The sequence below is a fragment of the Pleuronectes platessa genome, chromosome 2 (genome assembly GCF_947347685.1).
Source record: "Pleuronectes platessa chromosome 2, fPlePla1.1, whole genome shotgun sequence".
NCBI classification, from domain to species: domain Eukaryota; kingdom Metazoa; phylum Chordata; class Actinopteri; order Pleuronectiformes; family Pleuronectidae; genus Pleuronectes; species Pleuronectes platessa.
The window spans coordinates 1,051,158-1,073,264 of record NC_070627.1 but is presented as its reverse complement, the minus strand read 5'-3'; the positions used below and the strand labels follow the sequence as shown (position 1 = coordinate 1,073,264).

The 22,107-nt window shown below is 43.5% G+C and overlaps 2 protein-coding genes across 2 annotated transcripts in view; both read right to left on the bottom strand.

Annotated features, from left to right (window-relative positions):
- Positions 1-10,473, bottom strand: part of LOC128452569 (semaphorin-3D) — a 51,068-nt gene extending 40,595 nt beyond the window's left edge. The window contains exon 1 of the mRNA XM_053435539.1: positions 10,399-10,473. The gene's annotated coding sequence lies outside the window, so the exon portion shown is untranslated. The remainder of the gene's footprint in view (positions 1-10,398) is intronic.
- A 1,365-nt stretch (positions 10,474-11,838) lies between these two features.
- Positions 11,839-21,181, bottom strand: ssuh2.1 (ssu-2 homolog, tandem duplicate 1). Its single transcript, XM_053441639.1, has 12 exons — positions 21,079-21,181; positions 17,731-17,826; positions 17,560-17,641; positions 17,292-17,421; positions 16,770-16,830; positions 16,020-16,144; positions 15,809-15,871; positions 15,397-15,476; positions 15,211-15,303; positions 15,016-15,121; positions 14,492-14,599; positions 11,839-14,369 (listed from the first exon to the last, which is right to left on the bottom strand). The coding sequence occupies exons 1-12, from the start codon at positions 21,092-21,094 to the stop codon at positions 14,235-14,237; spliced, it is 1,095 nt and encodes a 364-aa protein (XP_053297614.1). The 5' UTR covers positions 21,095-21,181; the 3' UTR covers positions 11,839-14,234.
- Between the last annotated feature and the right edge of the window lie 926 nt (positions 21,182-22,107).

The following is a 22,107-nucleotide window of genomic DNA, read 5'->3' as shown; positions in this document are numbered from 1 at the left end:
CACACCAACTGCAGCAGGTCACACTCTCAGAAATATCAGTCCTCTCAATATGTCAGATATTGATTCATGAGTTGCAGAGATCGTCTTCATATGAGAAGCACAGAACCCTTTTCTCTTCATTTCAGAAAACAGCTCAAGACACGAGTACAGGCAGTTTAGTATCCTAGACCGGGATAAACACACACACACACAGAGACACACACAGACACACACAGACACACACAGCACTACAGCAGTGAGCAGAAGAAACAATAGAATCTAAAATAAAATCCTTTATGTCAACTACATTGTCCTGCGGAAAGTCAAATAAACTTTACCCCTGAGGACATGGGCAAAACAAAGCCTTTCATTTTGTGTGTGTGTGTGTGTGTGTGTTTGTGTGTGTGTGTGCGCGCCCCAGTCTGTTATTTCCATACTTGAACAGACCAAACAGAGCCAGACAGGGTAGCAGGAGCATCAAGGACACGTCCACAGTGTTTACCTGCGTTTGGCAGCTGTACAGTAAAGGACATGTGACGCAGAAGAACATATGAGTCAAAACACGCATGTGAAACTGTGTGTGTGTATCTGGCCTCTTGTGCAGGAAGACAAACACATGTAGTAAAGTTAGAAACAAATGTCTCCTCAACACAGATGAGACACATCTGTGCTGCAGCTGGAAACCAGCAGCAGAAGTAAAGTGTGAGTTCAACACTTTTTAATGAGATCGTTTCAGCCTGATAATCAGAGTGAGATTAAGACTTTACTAGAGTTCCTTCAGACTGTCGGGGTCGGGGGGGCCCGGCGTCGGGGGGGGGGGGGGGGGTTTACTCAGATGCTTCCAGAGAGGAAGGAAGCGCTCGACTCCGCACAAGAACTTTATTGTTGCCTCAGTCCTGATAAGAGCTTATTAATTAGGAGGTTAAGATAAACACTATAATACAATAGAGACTGTTAATGCTTCTGCAAGGGGGGGGGGGGGGGGGTGCGTGTGTGTGTCTTTTGTTCTTTTTCAAACGCAATAAGCAAACACAGGAGTTATTTGGAAATTGGACTGAACGTTTGAGACGTTTCATTCTGGAGCGATGAGAGTGAAAAAGCTCCAGATCCAAAGAGACAGGAACCAGCTCCACCTCAATGAGTCAGCTTCAACACTCGTGACACTGATGGAACATTTTATTATATAACATATCTTATTATCTTGAGAGGATGAAACTGTCCCGTACAGGACGAGTGAAGGACTGAAGGTGTCCAGCCCTGAGGCAGCTGATGGGATCAACCACCTCAGAGAACTAATAACCAACACAGAGCCTGTAAACAAAGATGGACGACATGACGGTTCCCAAATAGTGAAGCCAAAGGGTTTCCCCCTGGTGGCTGGCTCCATTATGGGTCATAAACCCCGCCTCCTCCATGTTAGCAGCACAGCCGTGTCATTATTATGAGCATTACTTTTGCTTCGTTAAAATAAGTTTTTCAGTTGTAAACTAGTTTGATCAAATGGTATTTTTCACCTGCTGGTGGCGCTGCATGAAAGATCTGAGTTTCAGTTCATCCAGTGGGGAACATGAATGTCTGAAACCAACTAGATGTTCAGATATTCTAGTCCAAACCACAGGCTGGAATAACGATGGACGACATGACTGCTCCCCAAAACTGAACACCCTACATTACTGTTCTATAACAAGCCACAAGGGGGCAGCTGAGACATTTTGGCTTCACTTGTGCGGAGCCCTGATGTCGTGCATCTTTATTATCCGTCTATAATGAGGAAACAGATTTAACGAGCTGCTGCAGAGACCGACCGGCCTCACGAGAACTGGACCGATCAGGCTCCTCACTAAAGGTTCCTGGTTCCTGCAGCCCGGGCTTCACCTGGACACGTCTCTGCCACCGAGGAATCTCCAACAAGACATTTCAAATAATTATTATGATGTAGAAAATCATAAAACACACAAAAAAACAACATGAGTTCAAACTGAGAATGAATCATCCTGAGAGTTGAGATTCCACAGAAGATAAATGAGGAGTGAATGAATATCTGAATGATGACTGCACCTGGAGGCTCTGGCTCTGTTGGATTTGGCAGCGCCTCCTTTCTTAACACTTTGATAAGAAGTGAACTCCACAGCAGCTCCACACACATTCATCCTTCACGGATCCACAGCGTCTCATCACACCGGCTGGGGGACACGTCCCTGAGACGCTGTCCCTGACGCCCGGACAGGGACTCGTCACCCGAGCTTTCCAACGGAGACCAAATCAAACGGACTTTTCTCGACCGGTGCTTCTTCTACAGTCACATTCAACTTGTTCTGGAGCTTCAATAATGTAAAGTGCTGATTCCCTGACTTCTCCTGAGGTGTTTTATCTCAACAGCTGTGCAATGATCTTTTTCAACTGGACCAAATGTCGATCCTCGGATTCTTCAACTAGCGCCATCTGCAGGGTTCTTACATCATCGCATAACTCATTAAAACCAGACTGATCAGAAACTCTTCATCAAACATCAGCGAGATGAGAACGACCGGAAAACATTTATTTAACATCTACTTTGATTTTTTGAGTTTGGTCCCATCTGCTAACATGGAGGAGGAGGGGTTAATGACCTACACCACAGCCAACCACCAGGGGGCTGGTCATAAATACCCTCAACAACTCTGTACTGGATTTGTACAACAACAGACAATCATGTTCCCCAGAGGATGAATCCTAATCACTTTATTGATTCCCGGACTTTTTCTGTTGAACTTATTTTAGAAACATCTAAAACGAATATTTGTTGTTTCGCCAGAAATTCCTGTTTCCCACAGGATGAACTGGAACCAGTGCTCACTCCGATTTTTCATCCAGCGCAATCGACACGTTTAGAAATGTAATTTGTCTGAACTGGTTTACAACTGACATATCTGTTATACATGTTTAAAATAAACCACGAGTACTGGTTTCCCTCTTTCACTCTCATTCATGTTGTCCCCCCCCCACTCCACTAGAACCAGGCCCCTGACCCACACTGGGCCCTGACCTCGGGTTTGTCCTCTGGGACAGAGACACTGATGTCAGCCTGTCTGGGTGGTCCACTCTCCGTCTGTCCCTCCGTCTGTCCCTCCGTCTGTCCCTCCGTCTGTCCCTCCGTCTGTCCCTCCGTCTGTCCCTCTGTCTGTCCCCTCACAGACTCGCTGCGTTTATGCATTTTAATGTGTTTGTCCAGATTTAACAAACTCGATCCACGTGAGTCATGGAGCTCTGAGAGGGGCTGGATGGTGGATTTAGCTTCCCAGTGTTCAGCTGGTGATCGCCTGAGATTCACATGCGTGAGAATAATATCAATCTGCTCATTGGTCTAAATTAAAGACAGAAGAAAACACGTGAAAGCGGATTTTTCTAAAAAGTGGAACCATATATTTAAATTTAAGAATTTGCTTTAGTGGGCGAACTCTCTCTGAAGTTAACTCCAGCTTTATCAAACTGCTCCTGACTCACACACTGTGTTCAGCTCAGAGAAAGATCCCCCCCCCCCCCCCCCCCCGACCACGCCCTGCTGGTGATGAGGAGCGTGACATCAGAACAGGATCCAGTTCATATGTTTCATATCATTAGATTTTACAGTTCAGTTGTCCAGACGCATATTTATATGATCCCTCTTTCTTTAAAAGCCGACAGCAGATAATGATTTATCATTTAGCATCACAGAGGAGGAGAGACGCAAATGTATGTAGACACACACACACACACACACACACACACACACACACACACACACACAGTCACACACAGTCACACACACACAAACACAGGAAACAGCAGCAGAGGAAGGAAAAACAACAAAACACACACAGCATCTAACAATCTAAACGACTATTTACTACAATAGTGCCATTCTTCAGCCATAGACACACACACAAAAACACACACACACAAACACACACACTAACTTCCATGGCGGTTACCATCCCAAGTTAGGAACTTGTTCAACAAAACCCTCTTATACAGTACGAGGCTGAGAACTTTCCCAAACCTCAGTGAGTGTGTTAACCACAATGGAAACACACACACACAGACACACACACAGTAAGTGTTGATATAGGCTGGTTGAATAACACAACATTTTCACATGAGCTCATGAATGCACCGTCTCAATCTCACTTTTAGTCTTTCATTTATTCACGGGTGTGTGGCTCGGTGTTTGTGTGTCTGTGTGTGTGTGTGTGTCTGTGTGTGTCCAGCTCTCCAAACACAACATCCTCCCAAAGTGCCTGTGGGCTGGAGGAGGAACAAGGATCTGTTTAATGATGAAGAGGATGTTGTTCTGGGCTCTTCATCACTGTGGTGTGTCTGCGTATTTTGTGTGTCTGTGTGTGTGTACATGACATTGTAAATCATGGCTCTGTGTGTTTTATTGTATTTTGTTAACCCGGGGTTGAGCCTGAGTGGACAGATCCACAGGATGATGAAACTCAGAGCAACGTTCAGAAACATCACTTTGTTTCCTTCCATGACCACGAGGTGAAGGGCGGAGCCGACTCCTGAGGACTCCGCCCACTTCTGTGTAGTTCATGGTCTGAACGTACAATCGGAAAATTAAAACCTCAGGGAGGATGACGGAGACTTAGTCCCCCCCCCCCCCCCATCAGTTACTTCTGTGGCCTCACAGAGTGAAGAGCTTCACCTTAGATTCACATTCAGAGCGTCTGTGCTTTCAACTCCAGGATCAAATATACTGATATTAAAGAACTGGAGAATTCCGCTTCCTCTCAGTGTCCTCGTCGCTCGAGGGACATTTGTGACCTGACGCACCCGCTTCATCCTAGAACTAATTTCACCAACATGCCAACAAGAACAGGGCCGACTGGCATCTAAAACCAAGATGGCTGCTGCCGCTGTCGACAGGAGAACACCAGGGGGCATTTGATCAGAAGAAGAACAAACACCTGATCTATTTACATGTTCCATCAGAGAAACGCTGCCCTCAGTGAAGCCTCTGAACAAAGGTCCCTCTGGAATCATCTCTCTCCTTCCAGGACCTCCACTGCTTCCAGCCAACAGGGGGCGATCCAGAGGTTTCAACCTAACTTTACGGAAGCTGTCAGTTTAAGGCAGCGTCACACGTGTTGCTGACTGATTGGAGGTCTGCTCTGAGGCCGATGATATCACCTCCTGGAAATCAGTGAAGGGTTCCAGACCCACTCACAGGAGGTTGTGGTGATGCTGAGCTCAACATCAGGTTGTCTAACTCAAGACAAGATGACAAGTTTTGCTCTTGAAAACATCCAGAATAATAAACCAACTAAAGAAGTTCCACATCTGGAAGAGAGTCATGATCCAGTTCAACATATGACATACATGAACATACCTTAAAGATTAGAAACCTACAGAGGTTAGGGTTAGGAACAGCTGCTGGGACTTCTAACAGTAATTAAAACCCAATCAAGGCACCTCACGGAATAACTGGGATTCCTTCTGGGAACAAATCAACTGAACGTCAGACGTTAACTCAGCAACGTCAACAAACTGTCAAACTGTCCCGACCAGAGAACCTCAGGACTTCAGGCTCTGTGGCTTTTTAATACACCAGGTGGGAAGTTCTGAGTTTCTTTGAACGAGAAGGAAAAGTCGGATTTCCTTCACTAGACGTCCGGCTGGTTTGTGCACAGCTGGATTCGGGCGTAACACCGGACTTCATATTGTTTTAACATCAATCCAGTTTGCAAATGACACAAAAACATTACACACACATATAAATATTACACATATAACAGCTTTCTGTACAGATATCTATGGGAATAAAACATAAAATCTGCTGCTTGACTTTGTTCACATCGACTGCACGTCCCCCCCGTTCTGCCTCAGACCCTCAGGGCAAATTCAGAATATGTTTGAGCTACATTAATAAAATCAGTTGAGACTGAGACTGTCGCCATTTTACTTTTGTTTCTCGATTAAATGTATTCAAGCTCAGTGGTACTCGCACAAAAATTAATAAATCATGAGCCGTACAGAGCAACTCCACTTCCTCCCACTATCGTGACCTGAAGCAGAAACATCTCAGATACTAGCGCTGTCTGAACTGAGGTCCTGCCCACACACGCTCTCGACCAATCAGGAGTCAGTCTCAGCTGTCAATCATGACGTCTCAGCCCATTTATATATCATAACCAATTCAAACCAAACTAATCAGAAACATGAACTCGAACAAACATCTGGGAGATAGGAACTGAAATGACAGAAACCATCTTTGACAAACATTTAGTCTTTAGTTTGTCCCATGTGCCATCTACTAACATGGAGGAGGCTAGTTTATGACCTGTATTACAGACAGCCACCAGGGGGCGATTGAGACGCCCAGGCAACATCACTCATGAGGTTTTTTCATTTCATAATTAAAATAAAATATTGTACTTCATCTGGCCGGGTTCACATGGTCTGATGGTCCATCAGGTCTCAATCTAAGTCCTGGTTTTGTTAATGCAGGATTAGAGCTACACACAGTTCATGTTCCTTTTGATACTTATTCAGATGTTCGTCTGACTGATAATAATATCCCCCCCCCACACACACACACAGTTTACTACACTTCATTTACTCCACAATGTATTAAAACCGTCTTTAAGAGAATACATTTCCACCGACAGTTATCCCCCCCGTGTGAGGACTTCAGTTGTCTCTCCTGCTGAGGACATAAAACCTTTACAAGGACTTTGTGAAACGCCCCCCCCCCCGAGTCCGGCTCAGCGCACGCCGGCAGCTCCTCCATTAAAGTGATGTAAAGTCTGGTTCAGTGTCGGTCCCTCCTCGGCCTCAAAGAACCAGACTCCTGCGGGCGCTGGCCCACAAGTCTTAACTCAGGCTGACGCCCCCCCCCCCCCCATGAGCCCTGGTGCTGCGGCAGCGACTCACACACCTGATGAGATGTTCACACCGAAAGGTCAAAGGGCAAATCATAGCTTCACGCAGATTTGTATTTTGTTATCACAGAGCTGTGCTCACAAACTGGAACGTCTGCCTGGGCCAATCAAAGCACAGATGAACAAACACACACTCAACCATCTTTAACACACACCTCAATGAAATATAGTTATTATATATATATATGAAAACAGTCAGAAATCCTCATCATAACTTCTCAGAATCCATAGAGACGATTCACATGTCCGACCAACAAACCACAACCACAAATAACTATGAAATTATATGAAGGAGAGAAAATTAAGTTACGAAATTTGCTTTTCACTTCACATTATCAGCCTAAACAAAGATTAAATTATAAATATCATCTATAAATGTCAGTTATTTCCTCCATTAACTGATGAATCATCAGGAAAACAGTGAATATTTCCATCACTAGTTCCAGTTTAACAGTTTAAAGTTGATTGTTATTAAAACAATAAGATCTACTGTCAATCTACCGATAACTGGAGAAGAGCTCACTCCTCCCCCCCGATCCCCTTTCATTCAGTCGGACTGAACCAACTCACACACACACACTAGAGTCTTCTCTTCAGTTCAGATGCGTCTTTCTCTCATTTCATTCAAACAAAAACACATTTGTGTCTGAGCTGCTGCTTTCTACTCAGTGTCCTCATCCTGTGGATACAAAGTACTTTCCATGAAGTATTTTTCACATATCACGTCCTCGGTGCCGTTTTACTGCTACTGTGTTATGTCCTTGTGTCCCTCGAGTACTTGATATGTGTCAGAGCATCAGGATTAGAGAGAAAGGGTTTTTCCATCTTGTCCATCTCCTGCACACGTGACATGTGATGAAGTGGATTCAGTCGGACCTTCAGGTCGACCTTCAGAGAGAAGTTCAGCCTCAGCTCTGAACCTGTAAACCTGACGTGTTGGTCTGTAACGTGAGCTGTGGTCGGATCCCGTTGGACAGACGGGGTCTCGACTTCAGACTGGATCATATTGTGTAACATGTTTCCTCGGATCTTCCCTCGAGCATCATTTAAAATGTGCTTCTCATTTTTCGTGGATGTGTGACGCCTGTTTGTTCACACAGGTCGTCCATCTGTTTGAACGTCTGTTTTACATTCTCTGGTTTCAGAGCTCGGCATCGATCCGGCTGCGCCCCCCCCCCCCCCTCTGGTTCCAGAGAGACGATGCTTCAGGCGTCTGGAGACACAAACACTGAGGATGAAGATCTGTTCTGAGCGGTTTGCTCTGAAGCTGGTTCCAGCTCCTCTGTCTGACACTGTGACAGCGACCTGCAGTGATCGAGCCTCAGCACAGAGAGCTGCTGCTGGACTCACGAGAGACACACAGACAGACATGTGTGGAATAAGTTAATTATTCAGATGGTTACGTAGAACAGAACTCCAGTAAACTGTCTTTAACTCTGACTCTGTTGTATGTAAAGTTCCAGACGGACGAGTCACAGAAACAATAGGCTGCAGCCCGACCAGCTTGGAGCTTCACGTCTCTTTGGCCGCCGCCCATCAGAGAAGACTTTCATCTGGACTCTTTGTGGATTCTAGTCCCGGAGCGTCACCCGCGGCAGCAGAGAAAGTTCGTTCTTGTTGAAGAAATCTCGGAGAAAGCTGTGTCACTGTCTCTTTAATGAGGCGGAGTTTATAGACACGTCACTGCTGATTGGACGACACCTCTGACACACCCACCAAACGAGAGGAAACGAACTTCGTAGCTCGTTGACACGTTTAGAGGAAACACGTGGTTTCATCTGGATACTGAAGCTAGCTCAGAGATTCAACGTGCCTCAGGTAAAGTGAAAGCAGAGACGACCAATCAGAGCAGACTTTATCCGGAGGAGGAGGGGTCTTACAGAGACAGGTGCTATAACCAAGTGTTTGAGACAGAGGCTGAAGAGAGGAGCTGCAGCGATGACAGACATGTTTATCTAAACATTAGACACAAAAACATTTCACAGTAAAAACATTAAAATGATTAAAGTACAAACAGCCGTTCAGTAAATGTAGTAAACACACACATCCTACAGGTGGCACCAGCGTCACTGTGTTACCAACTTCTGTTTGACAGGAGACACAATGACACAATACAGCCAGGAAAACCACACACACACACACACACACACACACACACACACACACACACACACACACACACACACACACACACACACACACACACACACACACACACACACACACACACACACAGGGCAGGAAACAGCAGTCCCACACACAGATTGTACAGCAGTGGGGGTGTTGAACTCCATAACAGGAAAGGCACAGACAATCGCGGGAGGTTTACTCACAGAACAGAGACGTGGACATGAACAGAGACATGGACAGAGATGTGGACAGAGACATGAAAGAGACATGAACATGAACAGAGACATGGACAGAGACGTGGACATGAACAGAGACATGGACAGAGACATGAAAGAGACATGAACATGAACAGAGATGTGGACAGAGACATGAACAGAGACATGGACATGAACAGAGACATGGACAGAGACATGAAAGAGACATGAACATGAACAGAGACATGGACAGAGATGTGGACAGAGACATGAACAGAGACATGAACAGAGACATGGACAGAGACATGAACAGAGACATGGACAGAGACATGGACATGGACAGAGATGTGGACAGAGACGTGGACGCTTTGTTCTTTGGGACGTATTTTCTTTGACATAAGAACAGTTTCACAAACACACGAATCAGATGATGCTAATCTTTATATCCCGTCTTTAACCAACAGGGGAAATGTTTATAAACTAAATTATCTTTATGGAAATAAATGACATTCAAAATCATTGAAAGATATTTTACTGAATCACTTTAAACTTCACTGGAAACTATTATTAACAATAAATAAACTCAATAAAACCTCCTGGAAACCTCCGAGCCCCCGAACCTCCACATGAAACCTTGATGACCACCGAGGACCCTCCAACTCCTTCCTACGCCCCTGAAACACCCTGAGACTTCATATGACCACAAATCCTGAAACAAGAATCCTCCGCGGGTCAGTTAGGACCAAGTCCTACAAGAACTCACAAAACCTCCTGAGTGAAAACAGGATCCTCCTCAGGAGTCAAACACAACCAAACATCCAAGATTCCACAGAACATGTTTACTGACACGGTGCTCTCAAAACCATCTCACTGCCTCCTGAAGGTCTGACAGGAACAGCAAGACCCTGGAACCAGGAACATCCTCAACGACCATCCAACCACCTCAGGTCCCTGAAACCTCCTAATTGACCACAGAACCTTGAAAAGCACCTCTGGTGAGTTCCCATGATTCTCCTGGACAAGTCCAATCTCTTCAAATCAAGTTTCTCTTTAAACCATCAGAATAATCATCAGACACACGTGATCATCAGGTTTCACCTCCGTGGAACCTTCAGCAGGTTCAGTGGAGAACTTGTGATGGAACAGATGATGTTTGGAATGAAGTGATGAATAAACCTGTAAAGACTCACGGAGCAGATGTGACTCGGGATGAGGCGCGTGTCCGCGGCTCCGGTCTACTCCACCTGGAAGCGGCGGGGACGCGGATGAGTGTCGGCTGCGCGTCACCTGCACGATCCTCTCTTTATAAACACTCTGAACATGTGGGCGCGAGGAGCCACGCCCCCTCCCGAACACACCGCCCCCTGCTGCGTTCAGGGGCAGCTCGGAGAAAACCAGCTCCGAGGACGTGATAATATCACAGACACACTTTATTTCTCATATCGATATCTGGTTGAAGACACAAAAGTTGGAGAAATACACACAAACCAATATTTACACACAAAGACACGAGAGAAAATCAATATTCATCACGTACGCGTTTAAAACACATGTGATGCATCGAATGTTTACAGCTACAACCGAAGATTTAACACAATATATCTCCTCAGAAGATGAATATCAGATAAGTTATATTATCAAGTATTAATCATAATAATAATAATATAGAAACTTACTCTTGACAAATTACTTTTACTTTGTTACTAATGTTTCCTTTTCTTTTGCCATTACTTTGAATTGATATTGTGATCTGTTGTATTTAAATTTTGTGTTGTATCACTTTGCTCTATTATTTTAAATGACAGTGTTGATTTGCTTCTTGACCTTTTTAACAGTGTTTAGGTTCATGAGGTTGAATTCTAATAAACTCCTACATTTCCTGCAGCACCTGAAGATAAGTCATGTTCCTCAGTGTAGGAAACAGCTCCCTCTAGTGGAATCACGGTGTTAACAGCTGCAGTTCTGAGGCCGTGGAGCTGAATCTACTCATTTCATTCAGTTTCCATTTACCTGAACAATATGCTTCACCAAACTGTTTCACCAAATCCATTATCGACCACCAGACACTAGATTGTTGGAGGCCACGTTTAGAAGCTGGATTAGTGATGTTATTCCATTCGATCTGTAATGTTTACATCTATGAGCAGCAGATTAAAAGCCTTAGTATTAACTGCCTTAGTTATTGAATGATATAAGAACAGGCAGAGAAAAAACACGTATTAAAATCAGGAAGTTAAAGCTGCAGGTTTGAGGTTTGGTGATTCACGAGCTGTTAATTCATCCTGGTTCATATTTCATCTTCCTGGATTCAATCTGATAAATGACGACAAACCTAAACACTTTGTCGTGTCAACACAAAACTAAGTCCATGATAAAAAAGGAAATATACATCCAGAAGAAGATCACACTTTACAGAAGAATAACAGAGAAGAATAAAATAATCCTGACATGAAGTTATAAATCCAAAGTGTCAAAATGATGATTGTTATGATTCTTTAATGTTTGTCAAATATTGATTAATTTCTTAATGTAGATGGAGTCAAACAAAACAATATGAAAACATAAAATATCTTTATTATCAACTTTATTTGAATATTTAAGTTTTATAAAACAAAAACAAACTTTGTCACTTTAGCTGTAAATTGAATGAGTTTATTGGACATTGACAGATTAATTACATGTCACAGAGTTGTTCAGGTGTATAAGGCCACTTTCTTTTTTTTCTATAAAAAGTAAAAACAAGAGTTCGTAAAATGACGTCATTACAGGAATCAGTTATTCCAAAAGATTGTTTATGGACTCAGAGAATTTATTGTATAAAAGTATCCTGAGCTTAAAAGAATACAAAATATAAGAAATAGTATAAAAAAAAACAACCAGAAACGTATTATATAATATATATATATATATATAATATAAAGAGTCGTCTCAGTGTCAGAGGCTGAACAAACTGTTGGTTTGATTATTTGAAATCAGAGAGCGACAGGGTTAGTAGCTGCAAGCTGGTAAAATACATTCTGTACGTTATTTTTAACGAACTGGTATCGGATCAGTCATATGCACAAAGTATTCCAGGTATTGGAATTAGTATTAGGAAGAGAATAATCCGAACATCTCCGTTTCCTTCATTTACCGTTTAAGATTTATGTTCAGTACTTTTCTGTGATTTCATATCAAACTGGCTCTTTTCAGTGGCTGTGATACTGGCTGAGGAAATGAAAAATAACCATGAAATGTGAAAATAATCAGTTAATATTTCAACTCGTCTGGAGTCAAATCTCATCTTTGGTTTTAACAACATTCAGAGCAAAATATTTACTAACAGATGTTTAAATACGAATTAATCCGACAATCATTTTCTTGAAGAATCGTTTGGTTTATAAAATGTCAGAACCTACATTTATAGTCAGGACATTCATTTAATTGAATTTCAATGATTATTTTATGTATTTACTTTTACATCTAACCTAATTTCTCTGGATTGTTCTTTACTGCCATAATTTTTAACTCTTGTTTCAGTCATATTTAGCATTTTTAACTTCACCTTTAGTATTTTATTGTTTTATTATTGTCATTTTATCTTTCTTTGATGTTTCCTCTTTTTGAGTGAATATACATTTGCACTGTTTGGACAGGATGACGTCTGGGTTGTTGTTTCTATTGTTGTTATTTGATTTATAGACACAATTGTGTTACATTGTTTGTATGATAATTATCATTTATGTGTTTTTTCTGACTGAAACTTTATCCATGACCTGTTGACGATGATTCTGTGTTTAAAACCCAAAAGGTTCATGAACATGAGACAGATGATGTAAAAGAACAACACACATGAATCAGTGCAGAGGAACTGACTGTAAACTGATTCGTTATGAAATATAATAACAAGTATTTTGTCTTTAGGTTGAAGGAATTAAACTGACTATCGTATAAAAACACAATATTGAAGTAGTGGTTCATCCCACAGAAAGTAAAAATACACACAACATAACAAACACGGAGGAGTTTACAGTTCAGGGTTTGTGAGAATTGACTCGAGGACGTTGATCACCTCAAGATGATTAGAAAATATCGAGACACATAATAACCTCGGCCAACGAGGGAAGTTCAAACTGATTTCCACCAAACATGGAGGAGGGGCGGAGCCTGAGAGCAGATTAAGGGGCGTGTTTAACATGTTTAACGTATTAAACCCCTGAAGATCTTTGTTGTTTAACATCCCGTTTTCAAAAGGTTTGAAATGATCATTTTCTCTCATGGCGACTTGGTCTCCAAATATGCTAATATTAACCTGCCCCCCCCCCCCGCTTTAATGGAAATCACCTCAGGAGTTTGAACCCTGCTCACAAACACACAACCAAACATAACGTCTTTGGCAAGTGAATCGTTAACTCTATCAAACCACCTCCTTGTCTCTTTTATGATTCTACTGTAAGAACTAGACGATCAGGTGCTGTTCGGCCCGGGCGGAGGGATACGAGAGACTTTCTGCTGTTAGAGCTGAACTGGAGGATCTGAAACTGAACCGGTTGCATTATACTGTGAATTCTAGAGTAAAGAGAACAGGTTCAGTCCGACTGACAGGGACGAGGTAGCAGACGTTAGTACAAAATGGATTCACTGGATTTTACTGGATTTAACTGGATTATATTTAACCTGAAACAAACCACAGGTCAAATCTTTGATGCAAAACAACAGAATTAATAATCATAGTGTGAAATTGACAAACTCATTTGTAACCTGAAACTGAGGTTGTGAGAAATGGTTAAAATCTGTATTTGATAAAATAACTAAAAGTCAATAAAGTAACGGTCTTTAGTGTAAACTGGATATATTCAGTCATGTTCATACATGAGAAAGATATGTTCTATAATATATAAGTATATAAATCTATATATAAAAATGAAGGTGGTGTTTTCAGTGAATTTAAAGGTCGTTACTGCACCTGAATCATCTGAATCACCTGTTCAACATCTGTTCAACATCTGAATCACATGTTCAACATCTGTTCAACATCTGTCTGAACTTATGAGATAGAGCACGCAGATGGATATTTGGAGGTAAACACCTTGTTCTCTGTTCCGTAGACGAAGAAGCTCTGGTCTTTTCCTTTGTAAGAGTAAAGAGCGTGAGTCAGCGGCACCAGCTCGATGGTCTGACGCTGCAGAGAAACATGAAATACAGCTTTAACGTAATAAATCACTCAAACGTTCAGTTTAGTTCAGTTCAGGGAGCGAAAAGCAAACTGAACAATCCTCAGGAAGCTTCTGTGTGGTTCTGTACCTGCTGCAGGATGCGACTGGTGGCCCTGAAGCGGTTCAGGTGTTCGTTGATCAGTTTAGAAGAAACATCACAGATCTCCTGATCGGGGAAACCCTGGATGGGATAAACCTGAGCCACAGAGAGGAGAACAAGAAGAGCCACGTTGGAGATCAGGTCTTTGTGTCTGCTCTCCACACGTCAGAGGTCAGTCCTCACAGAGAAGGAGGGAGATGTGAGATGATCTGAAACCAGTGGATATTTCCAAACTGTTCACAAAGAGCAGCTGAGTGTGTTTGTGTGGGAGAGCCAGGAAAAGACCATTTTCAGTCATCAACCCTGAGAAGATGTCCTCACATCTGGGTCCAGATGTTCTCCGGAGCGCTCAGGTGAGGCCGGAGCAGCAGGCAGAGGCCGGATGTGCAGATTCATTCATGTGTTTTTGTTTTCAGCACATCAACACAAACCCTCCTGACATCTGCATCTGCATCTTGACCTGTTGATGCTTCACATTCCACCAGTGTAACGTGTTGAATGAAAGTTTTTACCAGAACGTTCTCGTCGATGAAGAAAGGATCTCCGGTCACCTTCTCAAACTTCTTGTCAGGAAAGTCCGGCTGACGATCGGGAATGAAGTCGTCTACGTTGTGTTTCCTGCACGAACACACAAACACAAACGAGTCAGCTCCGACGTGTTGCACAGGAGGAGAGACGCAGAGTGAGAGTGTGCGGCGGTGACGCACCATGTGACCGTGAGCAGGATGAAATGCAGCAGGTTCTGGCTGCCGTGACAGATGGTGCAGGTCTTGAAGCCTTTGCCCAGACAGGAGCTACACCTGCAGGCGGAGAGGAAACAGATCTTATATCTGACGGCTCAGTGGAACAGATCAGAGCTTCAGAGTCAGGACAGAAACCAGTGGGACTCGAACCTCTTGCGACCTCGGCCGTGACAGGAGGTGCAGCGCTTGTTCCTGGATCGACCGTTTCCGTGGCAGAAAGGACAACGCTTCTGCAAAACAACATGTGGCTCGGAGTTATGTGTCCTTCAATTTCCACATCATGACGAAGCCGTGCTTTTGTTCTAGGAGCTCAGAATGTTATGGTTGCCTGAAGCTAGAGTCCGACACACTGAGCGTCTTGTTCCCATGTGAGAAGAATGTTGTTTTAACTCAGTGTGGTTGATCTGCTGCTGATACGATATCATCTCACTGAGATTTATGACTGTAAACACAACACACACATTTCACTGCACAACTTTCTAAATTCACTTTATTACAGCTTCTTATTCTTCCTCTGTAAATATGTCTCAATGTATAATTTCATAAAGAAGAAACATCTCACCATGCCTCGACCAAAGCAGCAGCCACAGCGAGTTCTTCCAATGCCGTTACATTTGTGACAGAGCTGAAACACACAACCACGTCTTACTATACAAATAATACTTTAGATTCAAATGAAATATACACACAGAAATAAAAAGTTGAAATCCGACTCAAACAGGCTGTAACAACAGAAGAGAAACTTTCAGGATCTTTTGAAGAAGGAGCTGCACCTTGATGAAGGAGGTGTGCGGCACGCGGACCTTCTCCACCATGTCGGTGTATCTCTGAGGGAGAGTCACTGGGACGTCCCACGGTTGAGGACACATGCCGTACTGAGGACCATCCACCATTTGTCCTGTTGGAAGAAAACATAATGAAGTGTGGTACTTTGAACCGGGGTCAGTTCTGATTCATCTGGGCAGCTACTGTCTGATTAATTTTTAAGAGATTCCCATGAAAACATAGAATTATCACCTGAGGGTAGTTTGTCTCCACCAACCTGTTTCAGTCTGTGTTCTTTCTTCCAGACTCAGATGAGGTCACAGTGACGTTTAAACATGGAAATCTAATCAGTGCATCTTTAAGTGAAGTGGCAACCGGTCAAATTTGAGGAAATTGCCTAAAAGCAGACTTGAGGTCTCATGTAAAAGACATGTTTAATGAGGTCACCGTGACCTTTGACCACTAGAATCGAATCACTTCATCTTTGATTCCAAGTGAATGTTGGAAGCAGGTCTGAAGAAATCAAGTGTTTCTGAGATGTTGCCTTCAGGGCAAACGCCTGCTTCGTGAGATCACAGTGATCTTGACCTTTGACCCTAATCTTGCAAATTCTAATCATGTGACCTGTGAGTGAACAGTTGTACAAAATGTGAAGATATTCCCTCGAGGTGTTCTTGAGATATCGTGTTCAAATCAGTGGGACAGACACCGGACAACAGAAACACGTGAAGATAACTTTCTGTGGAGGAGAGTTTTACCGTTGTAAGGTTCAAAGTGCCAGGCGCTGGTTCTGGTCTCAGTGTAGGTCTCCAGTCGATACTGCCGCAGGAAGGAGACCATCAGAAAACACACCCACTCACATGATCTCATTTCTGCTGACGTCTGCAAAAACTGACGTGGATTCTGAGACAGTTTTATTCCAGTTCACACAGAGCCAGTCAAAGTGTTCTGAGGGAACAATCTGTCACGGAGCGTTTGTTCCTGAAGGATTTATCTGGTGTCGTGACCCCGTAGTGAGCTCTGCCAGTCCCACCATGAAACCACAGGCACCTTCACAAGATCCTGGTTTTATTTGGATCTGCTCAGAATTCCACACACGCTCGTAAATATCCATAAAATATTCTCACTTAACAAAAAAGGTTGAAAAATGTCAAAAACTCCGGATGTTAAAGACAGTTAAAAACAAAAGATCCTCAACAAAGGGAGATCGTCTCTCTCTCGGGTCACGCCCCCCCCCCCTCACACACATAACAGGTTAGTAGTTGGTGACGTGCTCGTACCCGGTAGACGATGATGGGCTTCAGCTCTTTGAACGTCATGTTCCTGGCGGGTTTGGCGCTGTACGTCCATTTGGTTTCCACGAACTGGAGGAGGGCGCGTCGAGCCTCATCCTCTGATATTGTCGGGACCCTGAGAGCAAACACACAACACCTGTCACCCCGTCATGCTTTCACCTTTCTGTCTGTGACCCTGAGAGAATGAAAGATAAAGCACAGAGTCGTCAGCAAAGTGTTTTCCAGGCAGAGTGAAACCCTGGGGTGGAGCTACCTGACGTTGGGCACCAGGGTGTTCCTGTTGAGTTCAGGCTGGGGGTTGTAGGCCGGGGGAGGGGGGTACAAAGGGTCATCCGCTGGAAACGTTTACACAAAAAACAACGGGGGTGAAGGTTCGGAAATATTAATTTAAAAAAAACAGAACAGAAGAGACGCAGAGACTCACGGCCTCCTTTATGGCCTTGGTATCCATGTATGTCATCCAGCCAGCCAGGAGGGGGCGCTGAAGGTCCCTCTTCTGGGATGTTCGGATCAAACGCACCTGAGAAGATGAGGTGAAGAACAAGTGTCCCATTAACATCAAACACAACAAGACGATTGGATGAAAGACGGTTTCTCTCTCGTTCTATTCTTCACTTCACTTTAACTCCATCTTACAAAAAGTGTGTCTTAGTGATAGAGCAACGCAACACAATGCAATGGACACAGACAATATAACGTGTCATCTCATTGTGTGTAATTCTTCGGCTCAGGTTGAACTAGTTTCCTCGCGGTTCCAAAATGTTCTTCTCATCACGACACTCAGCGAATCATTCCTGGAGTCAGAAATCATACTGATTGGAGATTTAATACCTTTTGGATCAGAAACAGAACGTCCAGGAGGGTTTACCATGTTTTCAGATTCACAGTTAATTACTCAGGTTATTGTATTTGTTCCTGTAGGTAGAATAAAACATTACAAATATTACAATAAGAGTGATTAAAAAATGTCCATGCTTCACTAATCAGGACTTAAAATACATAATAAATAGCAATAATAGAGGAGAGCTCTTTCGTTATGGATTAGTTTGACACCTTGGGACAGTCCAGAGGCAGGAAGACGAGTTTGCTGTCCCCTCCGTCTCTGACGAGTGGACATCTTCACAATCGGACATTCTGCACACCCTCAACCCACCGCTCAATCTGTGTGTTGAAAGTTGTCGTCTGAATGGAGTCATGTGACTTCTGTACAAAGAGCACACCCGAGGAGGATTAACAGCAGAGCAGGTCCCTGACGCAAAATCAATCCACGACATCAGCCACACAGCTGCACTGTGACTCATGAGCTCATATCTCCACCAAGGCCCGACAGTAAGAAACTCAATCCAGCTGCACACACTCCTAGACAACACTCCTCTAGAGCGGCTGGCAGACATGAACTGGACTCCAGACATTCTCCAGAAGAGCTCAGAACACTAAAGAGCGAGAGCCTGCAGATTTTCTTCAGAGCTTCTCCGGTGAAGACGTCCACTGGGAAAGACGAGGAGATCCCAGAGCTTTTGGAGATGAGGGCCGACGCCCGTGGTGACCATGTGATCTCCACAGCAGCATGAAGTTGTTACATCATGCCGGCGCCTGCTGTGACACCACCCGTCTGAACGCCCAGACTCCGGAGAAGGTCTGGACCCAACTGCAGGGATCCTCCAGAGTTCAAGTCTTAAACCAGATCCATTAATTACTCTTTGGGAAATTGATGAAATACCAAATGTGAAAGAAAGTGAGATTCTAAAGTTCTTGTCCTTCCGTCCACCGAGTTACAACTGACACTGAGTGTGAGTTGAGTTCAGTGTATTTGTTATCATGTTATTGTGCTGGTGTGTAACCAACATTAAACTTAGCCGAGCTCCGACTTTCCAAACTGCAACGAACTTGTTCTCACTCAACTCAGAAGAGCATCATGTTTTTTATCAGCACCGTAACACAAATATACACAATAGTGTCTTGATTGAGACACTTCCGAGGCACCGAGCCGCCGTTTGACTTGCGTCACGATTTAACACAAACACTTTGTTAACCAACCAACAAACGGCCGACTCCTCTGGGTGTTTTTCATGAGCCATGTTCTCTCCTGACGCCGGGCAGATATATATACAGCTCGTGTCAAGCTGCAGACAATACCTCTGGGCGAGGGATAAAAATATCAGAGAAGGTGTTTCCCCAAAAAGATCTGGGCTGAGATGGAGGGAGAGAGAGAAAAGGACGAGGGAGAGAGGGAGAGAGGGAGGCTCATTAAGTGAGAGGAGTAAATATAGAGAGAGGGAGTGTGAGAACAAAGCTGGTCTGATACTGAAGCTTTGACTGGACAATGAATCCAGAAGACTCCTGAGACCACTTCTCTCTCTGAGCAGCACTTCAACACAGGCTGAGCTGAGATCAGGGAACAAAACGTTTCCAATACTGACAAATACAAGATCATAACTAAATAGTTATCGTTATAAACCATTCTGACAAAGAAATGTAAGTGAAGCTTGATATTTTACAGTTTCAACAGAAACTTTAGTATAAGTAACTATAAATAAAAAGAAAACACAAATATGTAGAATTAAGAAAATGTTTTTGTTTGTAAAATATGCACATCTCTGCTTTTTTTATAACAGAGTTGTTCACGCGTTAGCCCTTATTTAACCGAGTTCGTCCCATAGAGAGCAAACGTTTTTATTAATGAGTGAAATCTTGAGAATTATAGAACAAGGAAGCAGGTCGAGGAGCTCCGAGAGGAATCGAGACCAAAACACTTTGATTCAGAGCAACAACAACAACAACCAATCATAGTCTCTTCCTCAGATGGTTAAAATATTGGGCTGATCATCAAAATCTGTTCTCTGAGGATAAAAGTGATTTTTACTTCTGGAACCAAACTGTTGAGCTCAATCTCACACATCGACCGTTTGCTCATTACAGCTGCTAGGGGGCGCAAACGAGCCCTGGACCAATAATATATGCTATCTGTTCACCAGACCTTTTAAAGGCATAGTTCACAGAAAACCTTATATTCCCTCATTATCCACTCACCGATACGATGGGGTGGGGGTGAAGGGTTCGAGTCCACAAGGCACTTCAGGAGTCTCAGGGGAATCCCACAGAACTTAAGTGAATGGTGACGGATTCGTCAATTTTTAAAAACCACAGAAGAACATTCCGTGCCTCCATCCTGCTCCGGTGCTGTCAGAAGTACCGACTTTCATAATCGACTCGGAACGAGCTCATTTGTACGAAGTCTTCAGACTCAATGTCGAGTTCCATCGTCCGGAGCCACCATAACATTCTCACTTTACTTAAGGACACTTGGGCGACACCACAGGAGCAGAGTGGAGGATGGGGGTGGGGGGGGGGGGGGGGGGGGGTTCTGTTGTTTCATTACATCTGAAGTGACTTCAACCCCTAAGACTCCCCCGGTGAACTATCCCTTTAAGGTCCCTACCCTGGTATGTAAAGCGTGTTGATAAGCGTGTTGTGATTTGACTACACACAGAACACTGAGTGGACCCACACTGAACACTGAAGTTTCCAGAGAAGCTTCAGCGGGTTCAGATCGATGAGTCGAAACACGGAGGAAAACAAAAACAACTTTCTCCACTGACACTGACGATCCACAGCGAGGGGGGGGGGGGGACTCCTCCCAACTTTACAGCCGATACGTCGGTGTGAACCGCGATACTGTGCAACCGCTCGATCAGTCCCCGGACCCCGTGGGAACATGGTTCCTCGTACTTCCGGCTGCCCGGTGACACAAACAGGGTTTAAAGAGACTCACCGGGATCTTCGTCCATTCCTCCTCTTCCTCCTTCTCCGCCGCTCCTCGGGGTCTGAGCTCGGGAAGCTCCGGGACGTCCCTACACTCAACCAGCCACTTCCTGTTGGGGTTTCAAAAATAAAAGTCTAACGACTAGTTTACCGCTGTGTAATTTTTTTAACTTTATTATTTTAATTTTTACACTTAAGCTTTTTAACATCAACTTCAATACATTCATCTGAAAGTATTATTCAAAAATGTGTTGTGTTGCTGCTGTAACACAGGAATCTATCTTACTATTTATCTATTTATCTATCTATCTATCTATCTGTCTGTCTGTCTGTCTATCTGTCTGTCTATCTGTCTGTCTGTCAATCTGTCTGTCTATCTATCTGTCTGTCTGTCTGTCTGTCTGTCTGTCTGTCTATCTATCTATCTATCTATCTGTCTGTCTGTCTGTCTGTCTGTCTGTCTGTCTGTCTGTCTATCTATCTATCTATCTATCTGTCTGTCTGTCTATCTGTCTCTCTATCTCTCTATCTATCTGTCTGTCTGTCTGTCTATCTGTCTGTCTATCTATCTATCTATCTATCTGTCTGTCTGTCTGTCTGTCTGTCTGTCTGTCTGTCTGTCTATCTATCTATCTATCTATCTGTCTGTCTGTCTATCTGTCTCTCTATCTCTCTATCTATCTGTCTGTCTGTCTGTCTGTCTGTCTGTCTGTCTGTCTATCTGTCTCTCTATCTATCTGTCTGTCTATCTATCTGTCTGTCTGTCTATCTATCTGTCTGTCTATCTGTCTCTCTATCTGTCTGTCTGTCTATCTATCTATCTATCTGTCTGTCTGTCTGTCTGTCTGTCTGTCTGTCTATCTATCTATCTATCTATCTATCTGTCTGTCTATCTGTCTGTCTATCTATCTATCTATCTATCTATCTATCTATCTATCTATCTATCTGTCTGTCTATCTATCTGTCTGTCTATCTATCTATCTATCTATCTATCTATCTGTCTGTCTGTCTGTCTGTCTATCTATCTATCTATCTATCT

Bases quoted from the DNA above. Each gene is read 5' to 3' on its own strand.
- ssuh2.1 (XM_053441639.1), bottom strand. The intron at 17,422-17,559 runs GTAGCTCCACCC...GTTTGCTCTCAG, and splicing joins ACCCTGGTGCCCAACGTCAG to GGTCCCGACAATATCAGAGG. The intron at 15,304-15,396 runs GTTCGAGTCCCA...CTCCGCCTGCAG, and splicing joins CACGGCCGAGGTCGCAAGAG to GTGTAGCTCCTGTCTGGGCA.